Genomic DNA, 25,229 nt, shown 5'->3' on the forward strand with positions numbered 1-25,229 from the left:
CCTTGAGCTTGGTGATATGCCCACGGGGTCCAGAAAGACCAATGTGCAGGGTCCTGTCTAGGGTCCTCTGCCCCCTCCTGCCAATGACGCAAGTCATCTGCAGCTGACCCTGAGCAGGGTATGCTGATCGGGAAGCCCCTTCCAACGAGCGAGACGCCGATCTTGAGGGCAAGGGCAGTGCCGAGCGTGATTGCAGGGGCTCGTCCTCGTACGGTGCCGAGCAGCGCCGGTCCACAGGCAAGCAGTCTCTGCGTGGTGCCGGTGAGCAGTACCGGGATCGAGAATGGTGCCGATGACCATGCCGGTGCCGGGATCCAGATCCGGATCGCAAAGACGAAGACCGTCTGTAGACTCGGTGCCGGGAGCGGCCTCGCGAACGGGAGCGGCGTTCATACCGGTGCCAGGAACTGCGTCTGGACTCCGACCGGTACCGATGCTCAGGTCGATGGCGAGAAGTAGACCGGTGCCGGGAGGAAGATCTGTGCCGCGAGTACGACTGGTGCTGAGATGAAGATCGGTGCCGGGACTGCGAGCGGCGTCGGGACCTGCTCCGAGACCGGGAGCGGTGCCGCGAGTCCACGCTCGGAGATGGAGGGCATATCAGGGCAGGCTTGCCCCTGGATTGCACCGTGTGAAGGGGATGCGGTGCCGCGGGCTGAGATGGCGCCAGCTCCGTGAGGACGATAAGGTCTTTCGCCGTTGCAAAAGTCTCCGGCGTAGAAGGGAAACAGGGCTCAACCACAGGATGAGGCAGTGAGCCAGTCCGCACCGGACTCAAGGGCCCTACACCCGGTGCCGGAGTCAATGGTGTTGACGATGCCTGCACCCTCTGGCGCTCCGAAGCCGGACGCGGCTTTACCACCGGTGCAGGGGGAGCCGGTGCCTGTTGGACGGCAACGTCCTGGGTCTTGCGGGGTCTTTTACGGCCCGGAGACAGGGAACCGCGCCGAGGGGCTTGCGGCGGACGCGGTGCCGAGGGAGGACGGTGCCGTGGGGCCTTATCCGTGTCTGTTCGCAGTGCAGTACCGGAGGGTGCCGCTGGGGCGCTGCGCACCGAGGCGCTCGGTGCCGGAACTTGGCGCGCCGAATGGAGATCTGGGCTAAGTGCCGCCTCCATAAGGAGCTGCTTAAGTCTAAAGTCCCGCTCCTTTTTGGTCCTGGGCCTGAAAGCCTTGCAGATCTTACACTTGTCCGTCTGGTGAGACTCCCCTAAACACTTCAGACAAGAGTCGTGAGGGTCTCCTGTTGGCATAGGCTTAGCACAGGTCCCACACAGCTTAAAGCCAGGAGCCTTGGGCATGAGCCCGGCTGCGCGCCGGGGGGGAAAAGGGGGGATAATAGCCCCCTTAACCCCCGCTAACTATTAATAACTACTCTACAAAACTATTAACAACAAACTACTAATCTAAAAGTATATAACCAACAACTACCTACAAGAATGAACAAGTAAAGCTAGGGAGAGTGGAGAACAGCTATTTCGCGGTCCACAGTTCCAACGACCGTCACGGGCGGTAAGAAGGAACTGAGGGGGCGCTGGGTCGGCTGGGGTATATATCCAGCACCATGACGGCGCCACTCCAGGGGGCTCCACAGCCGACCCACTGGGTGTTGCTAGGGTAGAAAATTCTCTGACGATCGTGCATGCGGTGCGTGCACACCTAATTGGAATCGATATGAGCAAGCACTCGAAGAAGCACTCTCCATTAGTTGAATAAAATCCATGTCCCCCCACTACTCGTATAACTGGGAGTATTCTGTATTATGCCATTCAATAGTGGCTCTGTGACATCAGCTTCACACTCTCGTAGTTTATGCTGTCACAAGCTCCCTGGAGGGAGTTGTGGGCCTGTTATTCCATGACACGCTCACATGATATATTGGAACAGTTAACGTGTCCGGTGTCAGACCTGCCAACCTTGGCTACCACTGCCAGGGCGGATCTAGACTCCTGACCTACCTTAACTGGGAAGTAGTAGGAGCGGAAGCTCAAGTGGTCCCGTCCACAGAGAGGGGGATGCTCCGATCTCAGATGCATCTCCACGTGCTGGAAGAAGTCATGATCCTGAAGGGACAGAAGTAGTTGAGAGGTAGAACAATTTGCTCCTCCCACCCACGTGACGCTGGAGTAACATCAGGACATGGTCACACTATATTAGCAGCCTGTGCCCTGCACAGCGCAGTTAATTCCTGGCCACAAAGGCCCCCCACCACTTCCAGACACTGATTTTCTTTTTCACTGGGACAGGAGCATCCAAAACTGGCCTACCCAGGGCCATGCTGCCAGCCTGCCACAAACACAACGGGCTCCCCAAACTTGCGTAAATCCAAACAAGTGGCAGCTGCTCTCACGTGTAGGATGGAAGTGTGGCCAAAGTAGTACAGCTCCCAGCATGCAATGCTCCAGCAGCCTCTGCTTGAATCAAGATGGAGCATCAAGCACTGGAGCTAGCTGCTACAAGCTGCACGTTCCTATTACCATATAGGGCTTCAGGTTGTCCCAAGCCATATAACTCAGTGGGCCACACTTTAGCTAACCCTTTAACATGTGCACCACTATTTAAATCCATCCCAGACAGCAAAGCACCTGTGATTCATTCCTAAGGAAGCAGTCACAGGGAAGACCAGTTAGTGGGCTCTGTCTCTTCCCACCCTCCTTCCATATGCCCTGATCTCACCAGCTCCCTTTCGCAGGAGCTTTGTTGCACACTTAACTTTCACAAACTGCAGTCCCCTATAGTCTACGACCAACACACACAAGCCAATAGAGGAGGCTGACACAGGAGCTGGGTGTGGCTGGGCAGTCATGCAGTGCTTCTGCAGCAGGATGGCTCTTACCTCGTGGGACGTGAAGGGGACCAGGATACCAATGCCCCCTGACAAGGTGGTGTACACGAGAGACTCAGACCCTCCAGGAATCAGCGTGGTCTTCTGTAACGACAGCACCGTCTCTCCCACGTGGTAATTCATAATCACTTCAGCCTGCAAACAAGTCACGGGTCAGTATTTTCCTCTGGAGTTCATCCACAACAGACGGACTCACAAAAGGGGCCGGCAGCTAGTGCCCTGCGTGAATACACAAATGTGTATCCGCATCTGAGCCGCAAACCCCGCGGATCTGCAGGGCTCTACACCAGGGGTTGGACTGAGACTCCGAGACGGCACCCCCGTCCCCACTCTGAGCCTGGTCGGGGAGAGACGTGCTGGCAGCTGTGGGGAGCCGCGGCAGACCTTCCACCTGCCCTGGGTGGGGGGCCCGAGCAGCCCCTCTCCCAGTGTCCCAGCCCCACACCCAGGGCAGCTGGAGGGACCCAGGCTCCCCACTGCTGCCAGCACGGCTCTCCCCGACCCAGCTCTGGCTGGGGAGGGGGGCAGCTCAGAGCCGCAGCCTGGCCACAGTAAGAGCTGGGCGGGCAGCTGTGTGGAGCAGTGGCGGACCCTCCACCTGCCCTGGGCATGGGGCCCGAGCAGCCCCCGGCCCCTGTCCCTACCCCCAGGCTCTCTGCCCAGGGCAGGTGGAGGATCCGCGCCGCAGTTCCTCACAGCTGCCTGCCCGCTCTTACCAGCAGAGCTCTGTGCAGATCCAAAATTTGTATCCGCGTCAATGGTCCACACATATCAAGCGGATACCGGCGGATTTGCATGGCTCTACCGGCAGGAGCAGGAGTGGGGAATGGAACAAGCTCTTCCACCGGAGAGTATGTGGCAAAATCCAGCACTTTACCCAATGGCTTAGAGCTCTTCACACACATGGATGTGGCTGATAAGAGGGCAGGGGAATGAAGGAGAAATGTAACCTGGGGGCCCCTGCCCCATTCCCAGAGACTCACTTCTCTGTAGGTGTTCGCCAGTGCTCTCAGAACTGGAAGGTGCTTGGCTGTGGTCATTCTGCTTACAGACCTTTACCCGGCAGGATTCATCTCCCCCGCAGGATGGATCCCCAAAGATGCACTCGCATTCACTCTGCACAGCTCCACAGAGGAGCTGATTGCCTCCCCCCCCAAAGGTTACCTTCTGCGACGCTCCATTGAGAAGCCCTCTGTCCCACAAAGCCTTGTTGCCTGTCGGATCCTCGTCTACCTCATCGTTTGTGTTGGGAGGCAGCCTCACCTGTATTGACAAAGCAGGACACAGTCAGCGTGCTGGTCTGTTGCCAGCACCGTACGGAGAAGAGAAGGACACTGCCAGCACTGGGGCATTGAGTTTGCATTACATCAAGTGCTCTGGTCTGGTGGGAATGCAACACAGACCCTCGCTGGCATGCGTGTGGGGCACTAGGAAGGCTGGATGCGTGAGTGTTTGGGGAAATCCTTAGGCCCCTGGAATGACCCATCTCTTGTCATTCACAGCAGCGGGTCTGGCTACACCAGAAACGCTGCTGCAGCTGTGGCCCTGTAGCATGGGCACTTATTACAGCGACAGAAGAGGGTTTTCCACCACTGCAGTGAATCCACCTCTCTGAGAGGCAGTAGCCAGGGTGAGGGATCTGGCGGTGTCGACACTGGGGTTTAGGTTGGCTTTGTTACGTCACACAGGGCAAGACATTTTTCACAGCCCTGAGTGATGTAGTTAAGGCAGTCTAACTTCCTAGAGTAGAGCAGTGTTAACTGGCTGTACAGGAACAGGAAGATAGAAAGGGGACTAATAATGCAGCTCCTTCACCAAAGAGGCCAGCCTGGAGGTTTATCCTCACCCTAAACTAAATGCATCTCTTGGCACCAGTGTAATTAAAAACAGCGTGCACCATTTTATACTGTCAAGTCCAGAAAGTGGCCAGTGCCAGGATATAAAGGGAAGAATGTATGCATCAGTGCAGAGAGTAAGAACACAGGATACAGCACCCACAACATAAGAACAGTCGTATTGGGTCAGACCAAAGGTCCATCTAGCCCAATATCCTGTCTACTGACAGTGGCCAATGCCAGGTGCCCCAGAGGGAGTGAACCTGACAGGTAATGATCAAGTGAGCTCTCTCCTGCCATCCATCTCCACCCTCTGACAAACAGAGGCTAGGGACACCATTCCTTACCCATCCTGGCTAATAGCCATTAATGGACTTAACCTCCATGAATTTAGCTAGTTGTCTTTTAAACCCTGTTATAGACCTAGCCTTCACAACTTCCTCAGGCAAGGAGTTCCACAGGTTGACTGTGCGCATTAATTTTATTTCGTGGCCCCTAGTTCTTGTATTATGGGAATAAGTAAATAACTTTTCCTTATTCACTTTCTCCACACCACTCATGATTTTATAGACCTCTATCATATCCCCCCTTAGTCTCCTCTTTTCCAAGCTGAAGAGTCCTAGCCTCTTTAATCTCTCCTCATATGGGACCCGTTCCAAACCCCTAATCATTTTAGTTGCCCTTCTCTGAACCTTTCCTCTGAACATACGGGGAAATAAGATAAAACTCATGATAATTAAGAGTTAAGTCCCCAGGGCGGAACTGGTCACATGGCACAGGTCTCTGGCTGCCTTAGCACCGGCATTCACAGAGTGCGTTCACAGAGGTGAAGCTAGGCTGGTCTGGCACAACTTGACAGAGGCTGGGGCGTAATGACAGACAAGGACGGGCTTGTGCCTCAGCCAAATACTAGCTGAGTAACATTAGACACGTCTAGAACTCAGGCTTCGAAACCCGCACCGTGTGCACTTTAGAAACTGATCAGACTACCACCAGGAGACACTGTCCACGTGCCACTGAAATTCAGCCCCCCGTGGGGGGAAGAACAGGTCAGGAAGCAGCATGGAATTCTGTAACCAACCCAAACTGCGCAGGGAATTTCTGGAGGCAGAGCTAAACACCAGAGCTGGGATTTGGCCAATACAAAGGGTAAACACCCTTGCTCTTGACAAAAGCATCAGGGAATGCTCAGTGGCTACCAAAGGTCAAGAGCACATCTGCCCTGAAAGTTTTTATTTTTAAGTAAGTTCAGTGAACTTTTGAGTATGGTGGTTTCTGATGCCAATGCTTTAACTTGTTTGCTTTGAATAATATGCTGTGAAACTACAACAGCCAGCCATCTCACTGACGAATAACTGTCCCAAGGGGCACTTGTAACAAGTGAACGCTAGCGATAGGGCGTTGGCTCTAACTAACATACATTTTCTCATTTCTGTAGACACACGTGGCTGTTCCCAGTGAGTACTTGCGGTCTCTGGGGTGTCCTGACGGTTCAGACACACGTACTCACCACACAGATGTTGCCAAACTTGTCTGCTCCGGCCACAGTGTCATAGTCAAGGAGGGTGGCGGTGGTGACCCACCGGGGGTAGGTGTCATCGGCAAAGATGATCAGCTGGTTCTCATTCCTCTTGTAGCGCACCCAAATGAAGCTCTCCTGGACGTCCGACACGATCACTCTGTGCCCAATGGTTTGGATGCCGGAGATGTAGTTGGCAATGTGCTTTTAGAAAGGGAATTACAACAGTAAGTTGCCCTGATAAAGAACTCAAATGGGCTTCATTCCAACTCAGAAAATCCACCCGACTCAATTCATTTTAAATGCCTTTTCTTCCTTGCTCCATCGACTAGTCCCCAATTTTACACCCTGGCTCCGACACCACAGCTGCAGTTCTGACCCACCATGGCTCCAGAACACGGACAATGGAAGTGGTGTTAGTGCATATCTGAACTACAGTGGCCGCTGTGCACAGTTCTTGACCCCATAAATAACCCTGTCTGGAGCAGAACTAGCCTGACCGGGGTGTGTGTAGGGGCACAGATGCCAGCTCTATATCTACAGATGTGTGGACTATGCCCCCTGACCTCCAGGCCAGGCAATGCCCCTTCACAGCTCCGGTCACAAAGCATCCGAGAAGAAAACTTTGCAAGTTGTGATGGGAGCCAAAACCTAGGCAAAATCTGTCCTCTCCATGTTCCCTTTTTACCCTGTGGATTTCTGGTGTGTCTATGTGCAGTGGACAACCAGAGGTTGGCCTAAGACCTGCAGCTTGCAGGGGAAGGAAATGGGAAGAGAAGCAGCCAGCTAAAGCACTAGAAAAAGTGCTTTGCAGTTTCTTTAACTGCTTTCGTGCTGTATAACGTATCAGCCATGCAGAGCAAAACACCCCCCACCATATGCCTAGAGCTTAAAGGAATGCAGTTTCCTCGGCAGTCCTAATGGAACCTAATGAGCCTCTCTAGGTATGTGTACACTGCACACTAAGGCTGGGCTCTGACTCAGGTCTGAGCCCAACTCTTTCTAATGTCCACACACAAGTCAGTCTGACTCGGGTCAGCAAGCACTCAGGACCCAGGTCCTAGGACACTAATACGGCGGTGGCTCAGAGCCCAAGTCCCACTGAGACTTGGGTCTGAGGCCTCTCATTTTGCAGTGTGGATGCAGCTCAAGCCGCAGGCCTGAGTCAGAAGATCTGCGTAGTGCAGTACGGACCCATCAGCATGGCTGAGACACCCAGGCCCAGCAATTGTAAACCCAGGTTTACAACACAGTGTGGCTGCTCAAGCGCAAACTTGGAAACACCGAGTCCACAAGCCCAGGTCCCACAGACCCGGGCTTAGTGTGCAGTGTAGACACAGCCTTTGACTTCTGTCCTGGCACACAGCACCTTCTCTGGCCGTAAAAGAGTGACGAGTTTAACACCTGCCCACTGTAGCTCTCCAGTGTGTCCAGATCAAATGGCACTTCAGAGTCTCATCATTCCGTTGTTTCTGCCTATGCTCTGCTGGGCTGCTGGAAGAATCTACTGTCCTCTAGTGTAAGCGGTGAAAGTGTCTCCCATATAGTCAAATGAGAAATGTTACCAGACCCTCAATTTGTATTTAGAGGAGAGGTGACCCACATATCATACAGCAGTACTGGAGGGACTGTGCATTTCATTAGAACAAGTGTGTGAAAAAACCACTGACATTTCTGTCTAGAAGCGAAGCGTGGCAGAGTTTTAAAGTGTATTGCTCACATGACTGGTGATCAAATGATAGACGTGGCATGGGAGAGAAGCAGTTGCTGCTGTGGTTGATTTTTACTTGGTATTTCCTATGTTATTCTGTTTTGGGGTGTATGTACAGGGCACCCAGAACTTTGGATGGGGCCCTCTGGTGTGGAGTTTATATAGGACAAACACACTCACACTGAACGCACCACACCTAAAACCCTGCTTTGAAAACGTATCCCCAAGCGTTACTCTTTACTCGTACCCCTCACCCCAAGAAATGGCACCCATCAAGAACCAAAGCCAATACCTTGTTCTCACACTTCCGAAGCAGCTTCTTCTTGCCCAGGTCGTATACACGTAAAAGTTTTCCAACTCCAATTAAGACTCGGCCTTGGAATGGGGCAATGGCTGCAGGTACCTCCTCCACAGGGGTCTACGCAGGGAGGTGAAAGGAACCCACATTAGAAAGTCCAGTGAGACAAACAAACCCCCCCCGAAGACAACTGACTGTACTTGCACCTTTACTGAAAAATAAAGCAGAGCTGGAGAATGGACTTTATCCAGTGGTTCTGCTGAAGCTTTAAAGCCTTGATACTGGCAATGGAGTTCTCAATGCCAAGGTTAATCAGAGTCCTTGATGTGTCCTGCAGAATTCCTAACCCCCATGCCAGCAGTACTCTATATGCTGGAACACCATGTTTTATTGGTGCTATTGCACTCCTGGATAGGATTCTCCCACGCCACTGAATATCAGACATAGCACTTAAATGAGAGTTGGAGTTGAGTGTGGAGATCATTCTACGAGCAATTGAGCAGAATATGCAGCAAGGCAGAAAAGGCACTGTCACCCCAATCAGGGGCTTTACTGTTTCCCCAGCATGAACAAGATTTTACTTTTTGCTAAATCCAGTTCAGATTACAATCAGCAATCCTTCGGTCTCAGAAATCTCGATCCGATTCAGTGCTTGCAGTAAGAGTTCTGGATCAGCCAGTGGAGAAGACGTTAAATCTGAAAGAGCTCAAGATGTCCTTGGCAGCTCTAATGCAGGCAAATTTTCCTAAGGATAATGCCATGTTCTTGTTAATCCAAAAGGACCCATCAGCCATCACAATGGAAAAAATTAATTCCACTGGCGTTTTTGGTGCTGACAGTCATCAGCACATTTTTCCAGGTTTGGTCACACTGGCTAACAAGAGCCAGTCCACCCAGCTAGCTCTGTGAGCTACACGGGGGGCGTTAAAACGCATCATAGCGGCCCTCGCCCAGGACAGAACCCTCTTGATGAACTTGGAAATGTGGGAAGAGAGAAGAAAGCCACTACGTTCTTTAGCACATCCCCATTTCTCAACTATACTTGGTGCTGCTGAAACCCTGGAGGTCCATCAAGTGATCTATGCTACTATGAGCAGTCAAATCACTTATGCATGTAACCAAAGGAAGGTGCACAGGGTCATGCTACTAAACCTGGGTATCAGGGAACCTTCATCATCAAGACAAGTGACCTGAGTGCAGGTCAGCTTTGTAGAGAAATAGCCACCATGAAAACTCAAGCGTGGAAATACTGCATTTTAAAATGGCAGCATTTCCCCCTTCTAACCTCACTAACTGTTCTCTGGGAGTGGGAATAGAGTCCTTACCTGTCAATCCGGCACATGGCAATGCAGACATGGCACTGGCCTGGCCTCAGGAGACCCAGGGTCAATCTCCAGTTCTATCACTGACTTCCCAGGTGACCTTGGGCAGGTCAATTTCTCTGAGTCTCAGCTCCCCACCGGTAAGGGGGGATAATCCTTCCCTGTCGCCTACGGGGGTTGCGAGAATAAACATGCTGATATTTGTGAGGGGCTGATACTATGGGGTTGGGGCCAAACAAGCAGCTAGATAGACAATAACTCTGGATGCAGAATTTTCCTGCCAGTTCCTCCTGGAAAGCAGCCAGACTTCTCCCTCCTTCAAAGTTTCCAGAGCAGGAGAAAAATGATGGTTAGTCTACAGTCTCCCCAAATATCTAGTCACTTTGCCAGAGCCCAACCAGTGCCAGTGAGGTGCCCTGGAAAATTAGTAGTGAGATTTGGAGCTACTGCCAGTTGTGCAAAGTTCCTGCATCTGCATTGACTATCACCTGCCTGGGACAGCTCAGGGCTTGTCCATTTACCTATACTGGCAGTAGCCACACGAAGGAATGTGGGGCTGACAGCTGACACAGTCTATCTGGTATATGCTTTGGAACAAGATTCTCTCAAGGGGACTCAAAGTGTAGTTTAGTGTGGTCAGTTTTCCAAACCCATCTGAAGATTGTCTGGGCCTCTCATGCACTCAGTGAGCTTCAATGTGGATTTGCCTGGTTCCCTTCCTCCTCTCTTGGTCTGTACCTCCCCCAACGTTAGCACAAGAGAGGTCAGCCCACTCCACGCAGGGCACGCTCACCTTGTGTAGGAACTCCAGCTTCTCGCCATTATTCACCAGCTTGTATGTGTAGATAAACCCACCAGCCACCGACCGGGGGTTCAGAATCAGGTCCTTGGCCACTCCCACCAGCACATGCCAGTCGTCACTGGCGTTGGCGAATCGGCACACTGCCACACTGGGGACAACACAGACAGGTGCCCAGAGGCTAGTGTGAGCAAAGCACAGAAACCAAAGCCAGAGCTGCCTCGGGATAGGCTCTGCATGTCACACCCGGATGGTAAAGCTGGGTGACAGCTTTGGAAGCCTGACTTCACATTGCTGATTTTATTCATCTATCCCCTCCACTCAGCTCCCCCCAAACACACCCTGAGTTGTCCTTTTTAGACAGCAATATAGGCAGGGAATAGTCACTGTGCCCAGACAGGAAGTGAGAATCTGGGCTGCTGCTTTTTCTTTTGAGAGGGAATTTACGTTTTGGACATTTATAAGCAACTGCTTCTCTCTCCTTTCATCTTTCTCCTCCCCCGAGTGATGCTCAGCCCATCAGCACAAGGGTCAGGCGGCTCGAGGACCGATTACACAAAGCAAAATGGACAGTCTGCGGGTCAGTCGGCTGGACTCATCTTCCTTGCTGTGATTTCTCTCTGATACACAGTAACTGCCCTTTTAAATGCACCCACAACACTGCTTGGCAGTTTAATCTATGCAGAAAGGATGCTAAGGAAGGGAGGGGGAAAGAAGGGAGGGGAACACAAGGACAACTGCTCCTATCATCTGCACCCCATAGGGCCTTTTTAGAATACTGTCCTTCAACTGCTTGTTTAAAGGTCCAGTGAACATGTTGGCATTCAGAGCTAGTGCCTATGCCCACCTTGCATGACTGGGCTGGGCGATGGGAAGATAAGAGCTTCGGCGTGCAGGGAGGCGTCTACTGGGGTTTAGTAGCCAGCCTCCCAACAATGTGGCCTTTCAACTCAATCGATGTCTGGGCAAAATAAGCAGCAATGTATTAAGCACAAGACAGCCAGAAACTGTGTCTGGCACTGTTCCTTACCTGAAGGCAGCTTCGTTCTGCTCTAGTTGGACCAGATCTAAAGTATTGCCCTGGATGGGGTTCATCACTCGGACAACAGAGGCCCACTGGCCATTGCCTGCCTTGGGAGCACCGAAGATGGACTCGGGAAGGTTCTCATTCAGAAAGGCGGCTGCCATCTCTGCGGCCAGTTCCCTCTCGTCCTCACCTGCAGCCTCCACCATTTCCTGCAGCACACATTACAGCAGGAAGAGAAAGAACTCAGCACAAGAGGGGTTCATTTCGAGACAGGCCGATACCCAAGCTGCTTGGCGTGGTGGTGATTTAGAAGATGAGCTTCAATGGAGAGAGATCCCCAAGGCAAAGTGCTACTAATATGAAAGCCAAGTGAATGTTAAAGCCTCTGTTTTACAAAGTCAGAGAGCCAAGAGCTCAACACCTACAAGAAACCTACAAGGCCATGATGCCGCTCGCCTTGCTACAATACAGCCTGTTGCTATGGAGCTCAAAAGCATGGCACCGTTGATTCCTCACTGCCCATGGGGCCATTGCTTTGGGGAGACAGCCTCCAAAACACCAGCTGATGCCACAGAGAAATCTTTGAGGAAAACAATCTATTCAACTCCAAGTAACCTCCGCAATAACAACAACAAATTCTAGAGAACGTGTGATACACAAGCAGGATCATTGCTCAGCGGAAAGGTCTGCAATGTCTGTCAAGGCACCAGGGTAGTGCATGCTGTGAACGGCAGCACTTGGACTGCGATTTATCTGCTGAAATTATGATTATGTGGAAGCGCCTCAACTGAACTAGAAAACCAACCACTAGTCATTTGGCAATGTGGAGTCTGAGGCCGCTATTAAGAAAACAACAGCAGCAAACCGTAAAGAACAATTTGTCCTTATACAGGCTCCTTCAGAGGAGCTCAAGTGGATTTTCAAACATTCAGTGTCACAGGGTCACCTGCTGAGCATTAAGTTTTACACGTGGAGACTGAGGAAGAGGTGAAGTGACTAGCCCAAGCCCAAACCGTAAGTGGAATGCAGTTCTCAATGCAGGACTCTGAGCAACCTCTCCTGCCATCCCCACAGGCCTGCACTGCACTCCATCCATCCCGCCCTTCGTGCTCAGGACACATGTGCATGTATGAGCTGTCCTGATTACCTCAGCCATCTGCTGCTTCCTCTGGGCCTTCGTGGCCTCGGTGTAAGCATTGTGGTCTGTCTCGATGATGATCAGGTTGCTGCTCTCAGGGTGAATGACGAACCTCCTGGGGGTGTACTGCAGCGGGAAGGCAACCTGGTTGAAGACTGCCCCCAGCTTTTCCAACGCCAAAATCCTACATGGACAGAGAAAGGCCACATTTAGCAACTCCCAACACAAGCCACTCCCCAGAGACAGCGAGGATGGAGCTCAGTCTTCAGCTATCATCTCATGAATCAATGTTCTCTCAGCAGCCCAGGCCAGATGCGAGAGCGCTAATCGCTCTTTCCCAACCCTCAGAGCAATGTCCTTTCTTCAGAGCACAAACCCAAGGAGTTCTCAATAGCACTGTAGCTTTTTGGAGTGGATGCTGTATCGGAGCTACGTGAGAGATCAGCAATGGACTGGGTAATAGTTTCCTGGCAGAGGCCAATATCTGATGCCTCAGAGGAAAGTGAATGTTCCTGCCTCCAAGACACCCGGCCAACTGTGCAGTGTTGTGTGCGAGGGGGAAGAAGGGAACTTTCTTTGTAATCCCTTACAGGTGATCACACTAATCTCATGCATTTGGTTTGATGACCCCACTCTGCAGGCTGGAAACTGAACTACAGGGAAGGGATGAGACTGGCTCAATCAGTGGGTGAACTGAGCACGGAATTCAAGTCTCCTATGACTCCCACTTCCGTGTTTTATATATGAGACCATGCTATATCTATGCCAGAGATGACCGAATGAGTGGTGGGTGATCAACAGCCTTTTGCAAATGGTGCAGTTATGCAAAAGAAATCATATTTCATGAGGGGGGAAAAAGGTTAACAAATGGAATTGGGGAATCTTGTGAATACGGCATCTGAGTCCAAATGTGGTTTAGAGGCTACAGCTGGCCCCAAAAGTTTCTTCGATGAAAATCAGGCCAGTCACAAGACAAGAAAAATATCAGTGTCTGAATGACTGGTCTTTCTGTAGCTCGCCTGCTCAAATGCCAGTTCATCTGGAGCCAGAATAACCATGAGTCCCTTCAGAAAGATTCCTTTAAAAAACCATCGAATGCTTTAATATGCCAAAAAGGACAGACAAGAAGAAAGTGCCTGTTTGTAGTCACATAAAGCAGGGCTCCTGAATTTAAGCTTCCCCTTTATTTTCACTTATCTTCCTAATTATCCCCCCACTGCCCCGGGCTGAGAGATGAACAGGCAACACAAAAAACATGGTCATTCCTCTGATTTTCAAGCCAAAAACTTACTCCATTTCCTACAGAGCAGCCTTTTCAGTTCATGAAGCACTTTCCCTTTTCTGTATTTTTACAGCATACAGCCAAATTACAATAGGCCAGCCACAGAACTCCCCATACTGAGAAAAACTAAATTCCTTCTCTCTCCTGGTAAGAGCCAGAGTCATTTTTAAATCTGTTTGTAGTTGAATTACTTTACTTTTGTTATAAAATACATCTAACTGTACAGCAATTCATGGACCACTAATGGACCTTTCTGGTGGCCTACAGAATGAGGTATTTTGGGAACCAAGCAATGGGGGACTGAGGAAAGACATTCCATGAGAAAACGTTTGGCATTGGCCAGGGCAAACAATGGCTCAGAACAAAATCACAGTGGTGAGCTAGAAGTGGAGTTGCATTTTCTAAACAGAGGCCTATAAAACAGCTTTGCACTATCGTTGTGGATCAGTAGTTGTATTTTCGACCACTTGGTTGGACTTTTTTTTGGGCACATATTAGAAATGTCATCTCCTAGCTATAAGGGGATTGTATACGATACTCCTACAGTGTCTGATCCCAGACCTGAAATACTCCAAATGCTGAAACCACCATAGATGTACTCATTTCCCCAGGGCCCCATTGCTGGGGCCAGCCTACCTGAGCTAGCTTGAATCCAGGTAACAATAGCAATGAAGACAGCACAGCATGGGCTTCAAAGCAGGCAGTACAAAGCTAGCACAGAGCCTGAATACACAGTCAGCTCGTGAGTCTGCTGCAAAGCCCATGCTGCCTTCACTGCTATTGTTACCCAGCTAGCTGGATTTAAGCTAGGTCAGGGAGGCCAGCCCATGCACAGCTCTTGCTGGGTAGACCAGCCTTCACATGTAGTAGTTCATTGCCTTTTCGTAATACACAAACGAGCCACACCATGAGCAAAACCCAAACCAAACATTAAAGCCGTCCTACCTAGTGCTCTGAAAGCTGCTAAACAAACTCTGGGAGCCCTGCTAAAAAGGGCAGCATGGCTGTTCCACCGAATGGGGAGCTGTCCCCATCGTGGCCCTTTTCACAATGTTGCTATCCCACGCTGCACTTTCCAGTGATGAAATCCAAGAGAGCTACTCGACATGCCCTTCAATCACTCCTCCTGCAGCTTGGCCAGATGCATTTAAATTCCCCTATTTCCAGTTTATTGTGTACTTTCCCACTCAACGACTGTGTATCCTGTTTCTCAGTGGTGTTTCAGAGTAGCAGCCGTGTTAGTCTGTATCCTCAAAAAGAACAGGAGTACCTGTGGCACCTTAGAGACTAACAAATTTGTTAGTCTCTAAGGTGCCACAAGTACTCCTGTTCTTTTTCAGTGGTCTTGTAATCTCCTCTCATTTAGAGGCATGAGAATCAGAACTATTGCAAATAATGCCTCTCAACTACAACTTGCTGAAATACAAGCACAGTATGCAGGGGACAAGTTCCTGTAATAAACATTTCCGCTGTGCATTCTTGTGCATTTCCAAATAAACCAATTGCTCAGTCTGTCTGTGTTCCTATTGGTCTAACACAGCTACCGACCTTGAGAACCGTATACAATTCTAAAATCTTGAGGTGACCAAGCTGGACGCTAAGAACAAATGTTTTGAAACATGCACAAGAACTCAGCCTTGTTAGAAAAGTACTGCTCTGTAAATAAAACTGATCTGTGATTATAATTGCCCAAATATGGTTATCTTCCACCTCACCTTAATATAGTGCCACTAAAAGCATACAAGGTGCTTTCAGGCTTAAGTATTCTTATGTCCTGCCCTGATGAGCTTACAATCTAATCAGAACAGAGAAACCATACCTGAATACGGTAGGTATGGAGAAAGGAACAGGATTATAGACAATGTTACTTGGTAGCTCTACTTGATTCTTGTAGAACAAAAGGAAGCTGTTATCTCCTTTTTCTATTCCTCCACACTCCTGCCCCCAAAACTTCTCCATTGGGAGTGTGGCTATTAGCTTAAATAATATCAGACTGTTACTGAACAAAATACACCTAAAACTACACCCATTTTATTCAATGACCTAAAAACTCAAGGTCAGAAGCACCAATCACCATAAAAAATTTTCCTTTTACAAATTAACTACAAGTTGCATTTTATGAGCCTAGTGCTGGAGTCTGCATCTTGCTATCAGCTGATAGACACTGTTGCAATGGATTTTAAAATATATTAATAAGAATATGAATTGGTAAACCAGTTCCAAAGTTGAAAACTATCCCAATTATTACAAACATGGAGCAACCCTGCCCCACGGGAACGCCATGGATTACTAATCTTGGTAGGAGAAGAATTAACAACATTTGGACAATTTAATAAAACAGAATATCTGGAGCAAAACTGGCTTCTAGTCATGGCTTGAAACCCTAAATGGGGCTGTTGAGTATATTGCAGAATTCCCTTTGTAGGCCGAGCGGCAGATCCACTGGTAGAAACAGATTAAAAATGATGAGGTGGTGAAATATTTGAACCAACTGTGCATCCAACTGGCTTGTGCTCAAAGATGCCTGACCATCATCTCCCAGTGGGGGACAAAGCTCAAAGATCTTTTGATCCCAATGAGGTGGGATTTTTACTGCAAATTCTCCCAAACACTATAAATTAGCTTGGTGCAAAACTGCCAGATGTTGAATATGAACAAATGTGTCTGCAGTGAAAGAGTGCTTTTAGGGAGAGGCAGGTGATGTTAAAAACTTTCTTTATCCAGGCATCATACCAGGAGATCCCAACAAACTGAAACGTCTCTACAGCCCTCTCCTCCCTCCTGAGAGCTACCAGCACCTCTGGTTCAGAAGCATGAGAGTTTCATCAACCTTACCTCAATGTGTTTGTGGAAATAGCAACAATGCCCTCAGGACACTGCTCAGAAGCGAAGCCGGATGCAAACTCTAGAGTCTCATAGGACAGGGGGGTTAGATGAAAGCGGGACTGATAAGAATAACTCAGCCATGAGCGACTGGACATGGCCAGCACCTGGGGAAGGAAGAGAGACAGCAATTTCACCAATCTGGACATGAGGGGCAAGTTAATTCCCTGCAGCATTAAACAGAGTGTGCACATTCCAGCAATTACACTCTTAGTCACTGGAAAATCCAATCAATCACTGTGGGCATAATTTCACTCTGCCCAGAGACTGACTTCAAAACCACGCCCCCTCTAAGGAGCAACTTCCAAGGGAGCAACCTCCTGGTTCAGACATCACTGATTACAAGAACGGTGTCATGGCAACCTGGTCCCAAACGGAGTTTTGGAAAATCCAATTTTCTCTACAAAAGCCAATATCAACAGAAATGCTTACATGGCTTTTCTTTTTAAACAACTTTGTTTTTCAAAGGAAGTAGGTTTCTTTAAACAAACATTCCCTGTCATGTTGCAAGCTGAATATTGCAGTATTGTGCTAGTGCATGAAAAGTGACACTGATTAGAAACATAAATGGAGCTAATTAGTGTATTTGCAGTCAACCTAAGAGGAGTGCAGAAAGCAAACAAATGGCATAAACAGTGCAAAGTAAAAAGAACAGGAGTACTTGTGGCACCTTAGAGACTAACAAATTTATTAGAGCATAAAAATTAGACTTAAAACTCCTTCAGCTTTAACCTAAAGGATTATTTATATCTCAATTATTAGTTAAAATGATTTGGAGATGACCATGTTCTTGGCTGGGCAGCCAGCCAGAGTTATACTAAATAATGTACATTAGACTCAGGGGGTGTCACTTGATCTCAGAACAGAGGGGAATGCAAGAGTTTGGCCTCTAAATAGAAAATGTATTGCTCTATTTTAACACTTCTCTTTCAAGGATCTAAAAGAGCTTTACAGGTATTAATGAATTAAGCCTCAAATCCTCCATAATACACGTTATCCCCATTTTACAGATGAGGGGACTGTGTACAGCAAGATGAGACTTACCCAATGTACCACAACCTAGAGCAGAATCCAGACCCCCCTCACCCCGTCCCCTGCACTGGCCATCACTAACCCAGCACTTCTCAACCCATGAGGTGTGATCCAAAAACGGGTGAACCCAAGGCTGGCTGCTTTCCCCAGTGCCACAACAGAAGGGCTGCAAATACGATTCTAAAGGACTGGATCCTCAACTCCAAATGTTTTGCTTCAGCCACAGATGAAGGCAGCTGACTAGTCCCTGGCTAAACACCTCCAGCCCTCTTAACACAGACGGGAGGAGACCGTAACTTGCTTTGGGTCAAAGCAAAATAAATGCCACTACACATCAGGCAGCCGGAGACTGTGTGGATGCTCATGCAGAGCTTTCAGCCTTCGTATCCGGGCAGGAGAGGTCAGCTAAGAGACACTGAACGTGCCTAACAGAATCTGCTTAGAGCTTTTACACGTACAGCAGTGGAGTGGCCTGCCAGTTAGCACAGTCCCAGCACAAAGAGGGCAGTCCAACAAGCATTGCAGTGCATCATCGCTTAAGAACCAAGGCAAGACTGACCCAAACCAGGGTGGTTATGTCAAGCACGAGCTATGTCCCAAGCAGCTCCAGAATGAAGCCACCCGGCTCTTCCTCCTGTACAGTAAGCTGGTCCTGTTGTGCAGCAGAGGCTTGTTCTCCACCCTTCCCACCAACGCAGGGAGCTGGCACACTGCACAGTGACCAATACTGACACTACACCGTGACATCTTGCTTTACTTACCGCCTCTTGGCCTTGCATTCGGACTCTGAAGAGTTTCACGGGGCGTGAGCCAAGGTACCTGGTTCTGGTATCAGAAAGATCTCCAGTGACTGGATCCAGGACAGTTCGCAGCAGCACACCGTTCTTTCATTTAGGCGAGAGAGAAAACTCACTTAGTTCATGATCACAGAGACAATACTGGCCGAGGCAATTATACTTAATGAAAGAAGATGCAGTTTTTAACTAATTAGTCTTTTTTTCCCCTCTCTCTTTTTTTAAGAACTGAGGCACAAAGCGACTTCCAAAGTCACAAGGGCAGTCTATGGTAGAACTGGTCATTGACCCCAGATTCCAAGTGCAGTGCCTTACAGTTCCTCTCACCCAAACCCTCTTCCCTAATGATCAAAGAGTTTACAGTCTGGCAACAAACAAGATGCCCAAGTAAAGATCCTGGGCTAGACTATTTAGAAGAGCCCGATAATTTTTACCCCACGTAGGACTTATCAAAACAACATTTCTATCACACCATCACCTAGCTCTGCTCGTACAAAAGGCTGGACAACAGGGAGATTACTGGAGCAGACCCTGGGGTGACATGCATGCTGCACCCGGGCTCTGTCCTCAAGGCGCTCTCTGCACAGCTGCCCAAGAACATTTCATGGAGGGAATAGTTTCTTTATAATCATCCTCTTCTCAAAAGGGAGCCAAAGCATAAAAATGCAGGATTAGTGCTAGGCAACGTCTCAAAGAATTTGCTTTCTTTTGATCAGTGGGGGTAATTCACTTAAAATCTAATTACATATGGGGACTTGCTTAACAGCTGGAGCAACTGGGGTATTCCAGACAGGCCCATATACAAAGGGGAATTAACTGCATGACTCAGACGTTATATCCTGACAGGGGATGTCCACATGGAAAGTCTCAGGATGCTGCAATGGACAATATAATGAGCATTTAATAAAGTCTTTCAGGCTGAATGTCTCTCGGAAGGCCTTGTAGGAACCAGGCAAGTACGCCTCACCTGTAATCCAATGTTCAGGTACAGGAAGCCAATGGAGCCCCTCTCGCCCAGCTCATCCTGTTTTTCTGCCCCACCCATCTCCACGATACACAGTGATTCTGGCTGTGCAGGGAGGGCCTGCATACTCAAGGGCTGTAAGCAATCCTGTAAGAGACAGAAAGGGACACGAACATGCAATTACCACAAGAGATCCAGCTTTCTATCTAAGGAGCCTAAAGGTCACCTTTCAAAATTTGTAAAGAACAGTGTTCAATCACATAGGAAACCCTAAGAGAATTATTTATGGTTTCCTAGTGCACAAGAGTTTTGGATCCATCTGCCTCACCTCCTGGCTTTCCCCAAATGATGTTGCATTTGCACTTGAGCAGTCTGGCACAATGGGTAGTGGTCCTGAACTTAACTGCTGAGCACTCTAGCTAGAGGCTGGTGGCCTAATGTAAGCAGTCAGAAGTGTCAGAAAAAGTTAGCAATCAGTTCAGGCACAAAACCTATGGGTCTAATATTTACTGGGGCTGTCAAGCGACTAAAAAAATGTATCGCGATTAATAGCACTGCTAAACAATAACAGAATATCATTTATTTAAATATTTTTGGATGTTGTCTACATTTTCAAATATATTGATTTAAATTACCACACAGAATACGAAGTGCACAGTGCTCACTTCATATTTAGTTTTGATTACAAATATTTGCACTGTAAAAAAACAGAAGAAATAGTATTTTTCAATTTACCTCATACAGGTACTGTAGTGAAATCCCTGTCATGAAAGTTGAACTTACACATGTAGAATTATGTACAAAAATAGCTGCACTCAAAAACAAAACAATGTAAAACTTTAGCGCCTACAAGTCCACTCAGTCCTGCTTCTTGTTCAGCCAATCGCTAAGACAGACGAGTTTGTTTACATTTACAGGAGATAATGCTGCCCCCTTCTTGTTTACAATGTCACCTGAAAGTGAGGACAGGCGTTCACATGGCATTGTTGTAGCTTGTGTCGCAAGATATTTACGTGCCAGATGCACTAAATATTCTTATGTCCCTTCATGTGTCAACCACCATTCCAAAGGACATGCTTCCATGCCTATGATGGGTTCTGTTCAACAACGATCCAATGCAGTGTGGAGCAATGCAGGTTCATTTCCATCACCTGAGTCAGATGCCACCAGCAGAAGGTTGATTTTTTTTGGTGGTGGTTCGGGTTCTGTAGTTTCCGCATCGGAATGTTGCTCTTTTAAGACATCTGAAAGCATTTTCAACACCTCGTCCCTCTCAGATTTTGGAAGGCACTTCAGATTCTTAAACCTTAAATTGAGTGTTGTCACTATCGTGAGAAATCTCACATTGGTACCTTCTTTGCGTTTTGTCAAATCTGCAGTAAAAGTGTTTTTGAAAAGAACATGTGCTGGGCCATCATCTGAGACTGTCATAAAATTAAATATATGGCAGAATGCGGGTAACACAGAGCTGGAGACATACAATTCTCCCCCAAGGAATTCATTCACAAATTTCATTAAAGCTGGATTTTTTTCAACGAGCATCATCAGCATGGAAGCATGTCCTCTGGAATGATGGTTGAAGCATGAAGGGGCATACAAATCTTTAGCATATCTGGCATGTAAATACCTTGCAATGCCTGCTACAAAAGTGCCACGTGAATGCCTGTTCTCACGTTCAGCTGACATTGTAAATAAGAAGCAGGCAGCATTATCTACTGCCAATGTAAACAAACCTGTTTGTCTGAGCGATTTGCTGAACAAGAAGTAGGACTGAGTGGATTTGTAGGCTCTAAAGTTTTACATTGTTTTGTTTTTGAGTGCAGTTATGTAACAAAAAAAATTCTACATTGGTAAGTTGCACTTTCATGATAAAGAGATTGCACTACAGTATTTGTATGAGATGAACTGAAAAATACTATTTCTTTTGTTGTTCACTTTTACAGTGCAAATATTTGTAATAAAAATAACAATATAAAATACACTTTGTATTGTGTTGTAATTGAAATCAATATATTTGAAAATATAGAAAAACACCCAACAAGATTTAATAAATTTCAGTTGGTATTCTACTGTTTAGCAGTGCAATTAAAACTGCGATTAATCGCTATTAATCTTTTTGAGTTAATCTCATGAGTTAACTGCGATTGACAGCCCTAATATTTACCATGAAAAGGTAACGCAAAACCAAGCCTATTTTAACTATCCATTAAAAAAAGGCTCTCTTTGCCTCAGGTAAATGGATGAGTAGAAGTCTGCAAGGGGACCATCAGCAACCATGCTTGAGAAACCAGTCTGTGCCTACTGGAAACTGAGAGTTTATGATGGAGGCAGGGTGTAGCCTCCTATGCCTTTAGACCAGGGGTGGCCAACTTGAGCCTGAGAAGGAGCCAGAATTTACCAATGTACATTGCCAAAGAGCCACAGTAATATGGCAGCAGCCCCGCATCAGCTCCACCCCCACTCCCAGTGCCTCCCACCCACTGGCAGCCCCACCCATCAGCGCCTCCCCCTCCCTCCCCACACCTCCCGATCAGCTGTTTTGTGGCATGCAGGAGGCTTGGGGGGGGGGCATTGGTAGGCTCAGAGAAGGGGGTGGGAAGGGGTGGAGTGGGGGCAGGGCCTGTGGCAGAGCCAGGGGTTGAGCAATGATCACTGCCCGGCACATTGGAAAGGTGGCACCTGTAGCTCCAGCCCCGGAGTCGGTGTCTATACAAGGAACCGCATATTAACTTCTGAAGAGCCGCATGTGGCTCCGGAGCCACAGGTTGGCCACCCTTGCTTTAGACCCTACTGATTGTGGACATCAAGGGGTAGCTGTGATGGGGGAGTCTGCCAAGGGTTCAACATCAAACACTGCACTCAGTCCTGATTCAGCAGGGGGACAAAACACACTCAATTTTACTCATTCCCCATCACTGGCTAAAAACTCTGGTTTGTATTGGACCATCAAACTTTCCTTGTAAAGGAAATTCTGGAACTCACAGGAAGAGCGTTCACAGGCTGCACTATGTTTAGCTGAAGAAACAGACTGTTCTAATTACAAGGGTGCAGTAGCAAAGAATGACAAACTTTAATTTTACAGACTTCTATGTCTGCAGCGTGTTGGTGCCGTACCACTGATGGGCAACTTTCCCAAAGAACCCCAAAGCAGAAGCAAACTCCCCAAACATCCAATCCTGAGCTCCATTCTATAGCTGCTCCCACTAGATTCAACAGCAGCTCTCTGGGTGGAGTGGCTTGAGAATCAGGCCCAAAGTAAACAGAGTAAGGAGTTTACTAAAGGCACACCACAAGTGTCTTCCCTAAAGGCACACCACAAGTTTTACCCTCAGAGCTAGGGCGGGCGACAGCAGTGCAGCTGGGAGGTGTACGTCCCAGCATCGGTAAACAGACACGTGTTAGCTCGGCTTGGGCTAGTGTCTAAATACAGCAGCGTGGCTGCAGCGGCACGGGCGGTGGCTCGGGCTAGCTGTCCAAATATGTATCCAGAGAGCCTGGTGGGATTGTCCTCAGGTGGCTAGCCCGAGCTGCCATGACCATACTGTTATTTTTAAGCGCTAACTCAAGCGTGTGCACGTCTACCTGTGCTGGGGGATTACACCACCCAGCTGCTGTGCAGAAACACCCTAATCTTAATTTCACAGAATGCCTGGATAAACCTAGGACCATTGGTACAGCCAAATCTGAGGCAGAAGAAAATATGGCAACACTATTGTACTGTCTGCAACGGATGACTATATGGAAGGTATCTTGGTATTGGTTCGATAACACGACACAATCCCAAATGAAGCATTCATGTAATAAGGACATGGCAGCACAGGAAGCAAACAAAGCTGGATGTTCTTCTAAAACATCTGCTCTAGGAATTATTTAGGGAAAGTTCTCTGGCCTGTGTTCTACATGAGGCCAGACTAGATGATCACAATGGTTCTTTCTGGTCTTAAGCCTCTACAAAAGCTCTAAAGCCAAAGTGTCTGAAGACTTTAGACCAGTTGCAAGGAGCAAAGAAAAAGCACAAAGAAAAAAGCAGATCTCAGGATGTGCTCACCGAAGGGTCAAGGGAAATAATTCTGACAGTGTTGTCCACCAACCCGACAGCAAGAAAGCGGGAACGCTGCTCCCCAGGAGGAACGTTGGCCAAGCTCATGCACACCACATCGGCCGACATCTCCTTCCTCTCCGTGTATTCATTCAGCTGTCCTGACTGAGAAGAAAGGCACAAAAGGATTATCAACTAGGCAATGGGCAAACTAGGTCAGACACAACCACCCACCTCAACCTTCAACCATTGCTCAAGACAAGGCTCTGGATTTCAAATTTAGTTCACATAACACTGGAAGCACCAGAACACAAGACAGAACTAAGAGAAAGCACATAATTTTGAGCCTGAGATCCAGACTTGGGGGGTTGGGTTGCTCCATCCAAAACAAGCCTTTGAAGATTTGTCCATTTGTATTATCTCATCCAATGACATTCTACGGGCTTTATGGAGTCCCGCCCAGGGCCCAATCTAAAAGGCCACTTCCCTACTGAATCTTACTCTGAGGACACGTCAGAGGTTCAATCCTCACTGAGGCTGTAACCCAGCCTCAGGTCCCTACATCAAAACTCTCTGCAGTTTTAAATCCACGTACTGGGTCCATCTCAAAGTAGACTAATTCTCCTCCAGTCAGTGCTATCACCACTTGTCTCTGGTTCACAGCACACTTTACGATGGTTTTCTTTCCTGGTGTCTTCCATTCATTAACCCTTTTGTCTGCTCGGATGTGCCGAATGCCGTCTGGATAAACCTAAAGCAGAAAAATAAAACAGAAATAAAATTCAACTTATCCACCCATTACGGGACCCAGTTCCCTTGTTTTTCTGACACAGGAGCTCCAGTGGCTCTAGACAGTGTCCAGTACCAGAGGTCATTCTAGGCAATTCTCGACCTATTGACTATACAATACACAGACTTGTACAACAAAGCAACCTACAAGCTGGAGACTTCTCTCCAGTGGGCTCATGGCAGGGACCCTCTGAAAACCTCTGTGGGCACAGGACTGGGAGCCTGTCATCCCTGAGTTTTAACCAGCTCTGGAGGAACTTGGGACAACAGATTCCAGTAGGTCCAACCTTACTGATAAGGCGAACAAGGAGAGAAGCCTGGATAACAGGGTCATGTTCCCAGAAGTCCACACTGGCCAAGCTTGTGGAACTTCTGGCAGAGCCTTTTCAGCATGGACATCAGGAGAGCGAAGAAGCCATGGTCCTGCACCAAGTAGAGAATGGCAGATACAGGTGGACAGGATGTCTGAGGGTAACCTTACCTGTACCAAAGCATCATCCCCCAACAAGGAACAGGACAAAGTGGGGGTGGTACCCAGGAATCCAGAGTCAGTCACTTCCTCTACAGTCTCTCCGATAGACAGCACCAGCGTGGCATTTACGAAGGACACGATAATATAGGCATCAAATTCATCTGGTCAGGAAGAGAGAGAGAGAGGGAAAAGGGCTGCTGATTAGATACAAGGTCTCTAAACAAAAGGGAGGAGACTGTCAAATGACTAACAGTTATTCCTCAAAAATATTACAACAGTAGCTCCTTCATCCACTAGCAGCACTACGCAGAAGTTCGTTTCAGGAAACACCACAGAAGAGAATTAGCCAGCACTGTACCTCAGACCCTCTAAGGTTCAAGATCTAGCCAGTGATTCAGGTGATGGCTCAGAATACAAAGTCAACTTGTGATATGCTGGGTTCTAGAAGACCGTACCACCTACAGCTGCCCTTTAACTGAAA

The 25,229-nt window shown here is 48.3% G+C and overlaps 1 protein-coding gene across 2 annotated transcripts in view; it reads right to left on the reverse strand.

The window, feature by feature from the left end:
- The window catches only part of SF3B3 (splicing factor 3b subunit 3), a 55,393-nt gene that overhangs the window by 7,085 nt on the left and 23,079 nt on the right, over positions 1–25,229 (reverse strand). For both annotated transcript variants that reach the window (XM_034788924.1, XM_034788925.1), the window contains exons 12-25: positions 24,758–24,909; positions 24,083–24,238; positions 23,497–23,652; positions 19,452–19,595; positions 18,452–18,574; positions 16,611–16,765; positions 12,503–12,677; positions 11,359–11,564; positions 10,323–10,479; positions 8,202–8,327; positions 6,190–6,402; positions 4,009–4,107; positions 2,836–2,979; positions 1,958–2,062 (exon numbers count right to left, since the gene is read on the reverse strand). In XM_034788924.1, coding sequence (XP_034644815.1) covers positions 1,958–2,062; positions 2,836–2,979; positions 4,009–4,107; positions 6,190–6,402; positions 8,202–8,327; positions 10,323–10,479; positions 11,359–11,564; positions 12,503–12,677; positions 16,611–16,765; positions 18,452–18,574; positions 19,452–19,595; positions 23,497–23,652; positions 24,083–24,238; positions 24,758–24,909 — 2,111 coding nt within the window. The remainder of the gene's footprint in view (positions 1–1,957; positions 2,063–2,835; positions 2,980–4,008; positions 4,108–6,189; positions 6,403–8,201; positions 8,328–10,322; positions 10,480–11,358; positions 11,565–12,502; positions 12,678–16,610; positions 16,766–18,451; positions 18,575–19,451; positions 19,596–23,496; positions 23,653–24,082; positions 24,239–24,757; positions 24,910–25,229) is intronic.

The sequence above is a fragment of the Trachemys scripta genome, chromosome 13, assembly GCF_013100865.1.
Source record: "Trachemys scripta elegans isolate TJP31775 chromosome 13, CAS_Tse_1.0, whole genome shotgun sequence".
Lineage (NCBI taxonomy): Eukaryota > Metazoa > Chordata > Testudines > Emydidae > Trachemys > Trachemys scripta.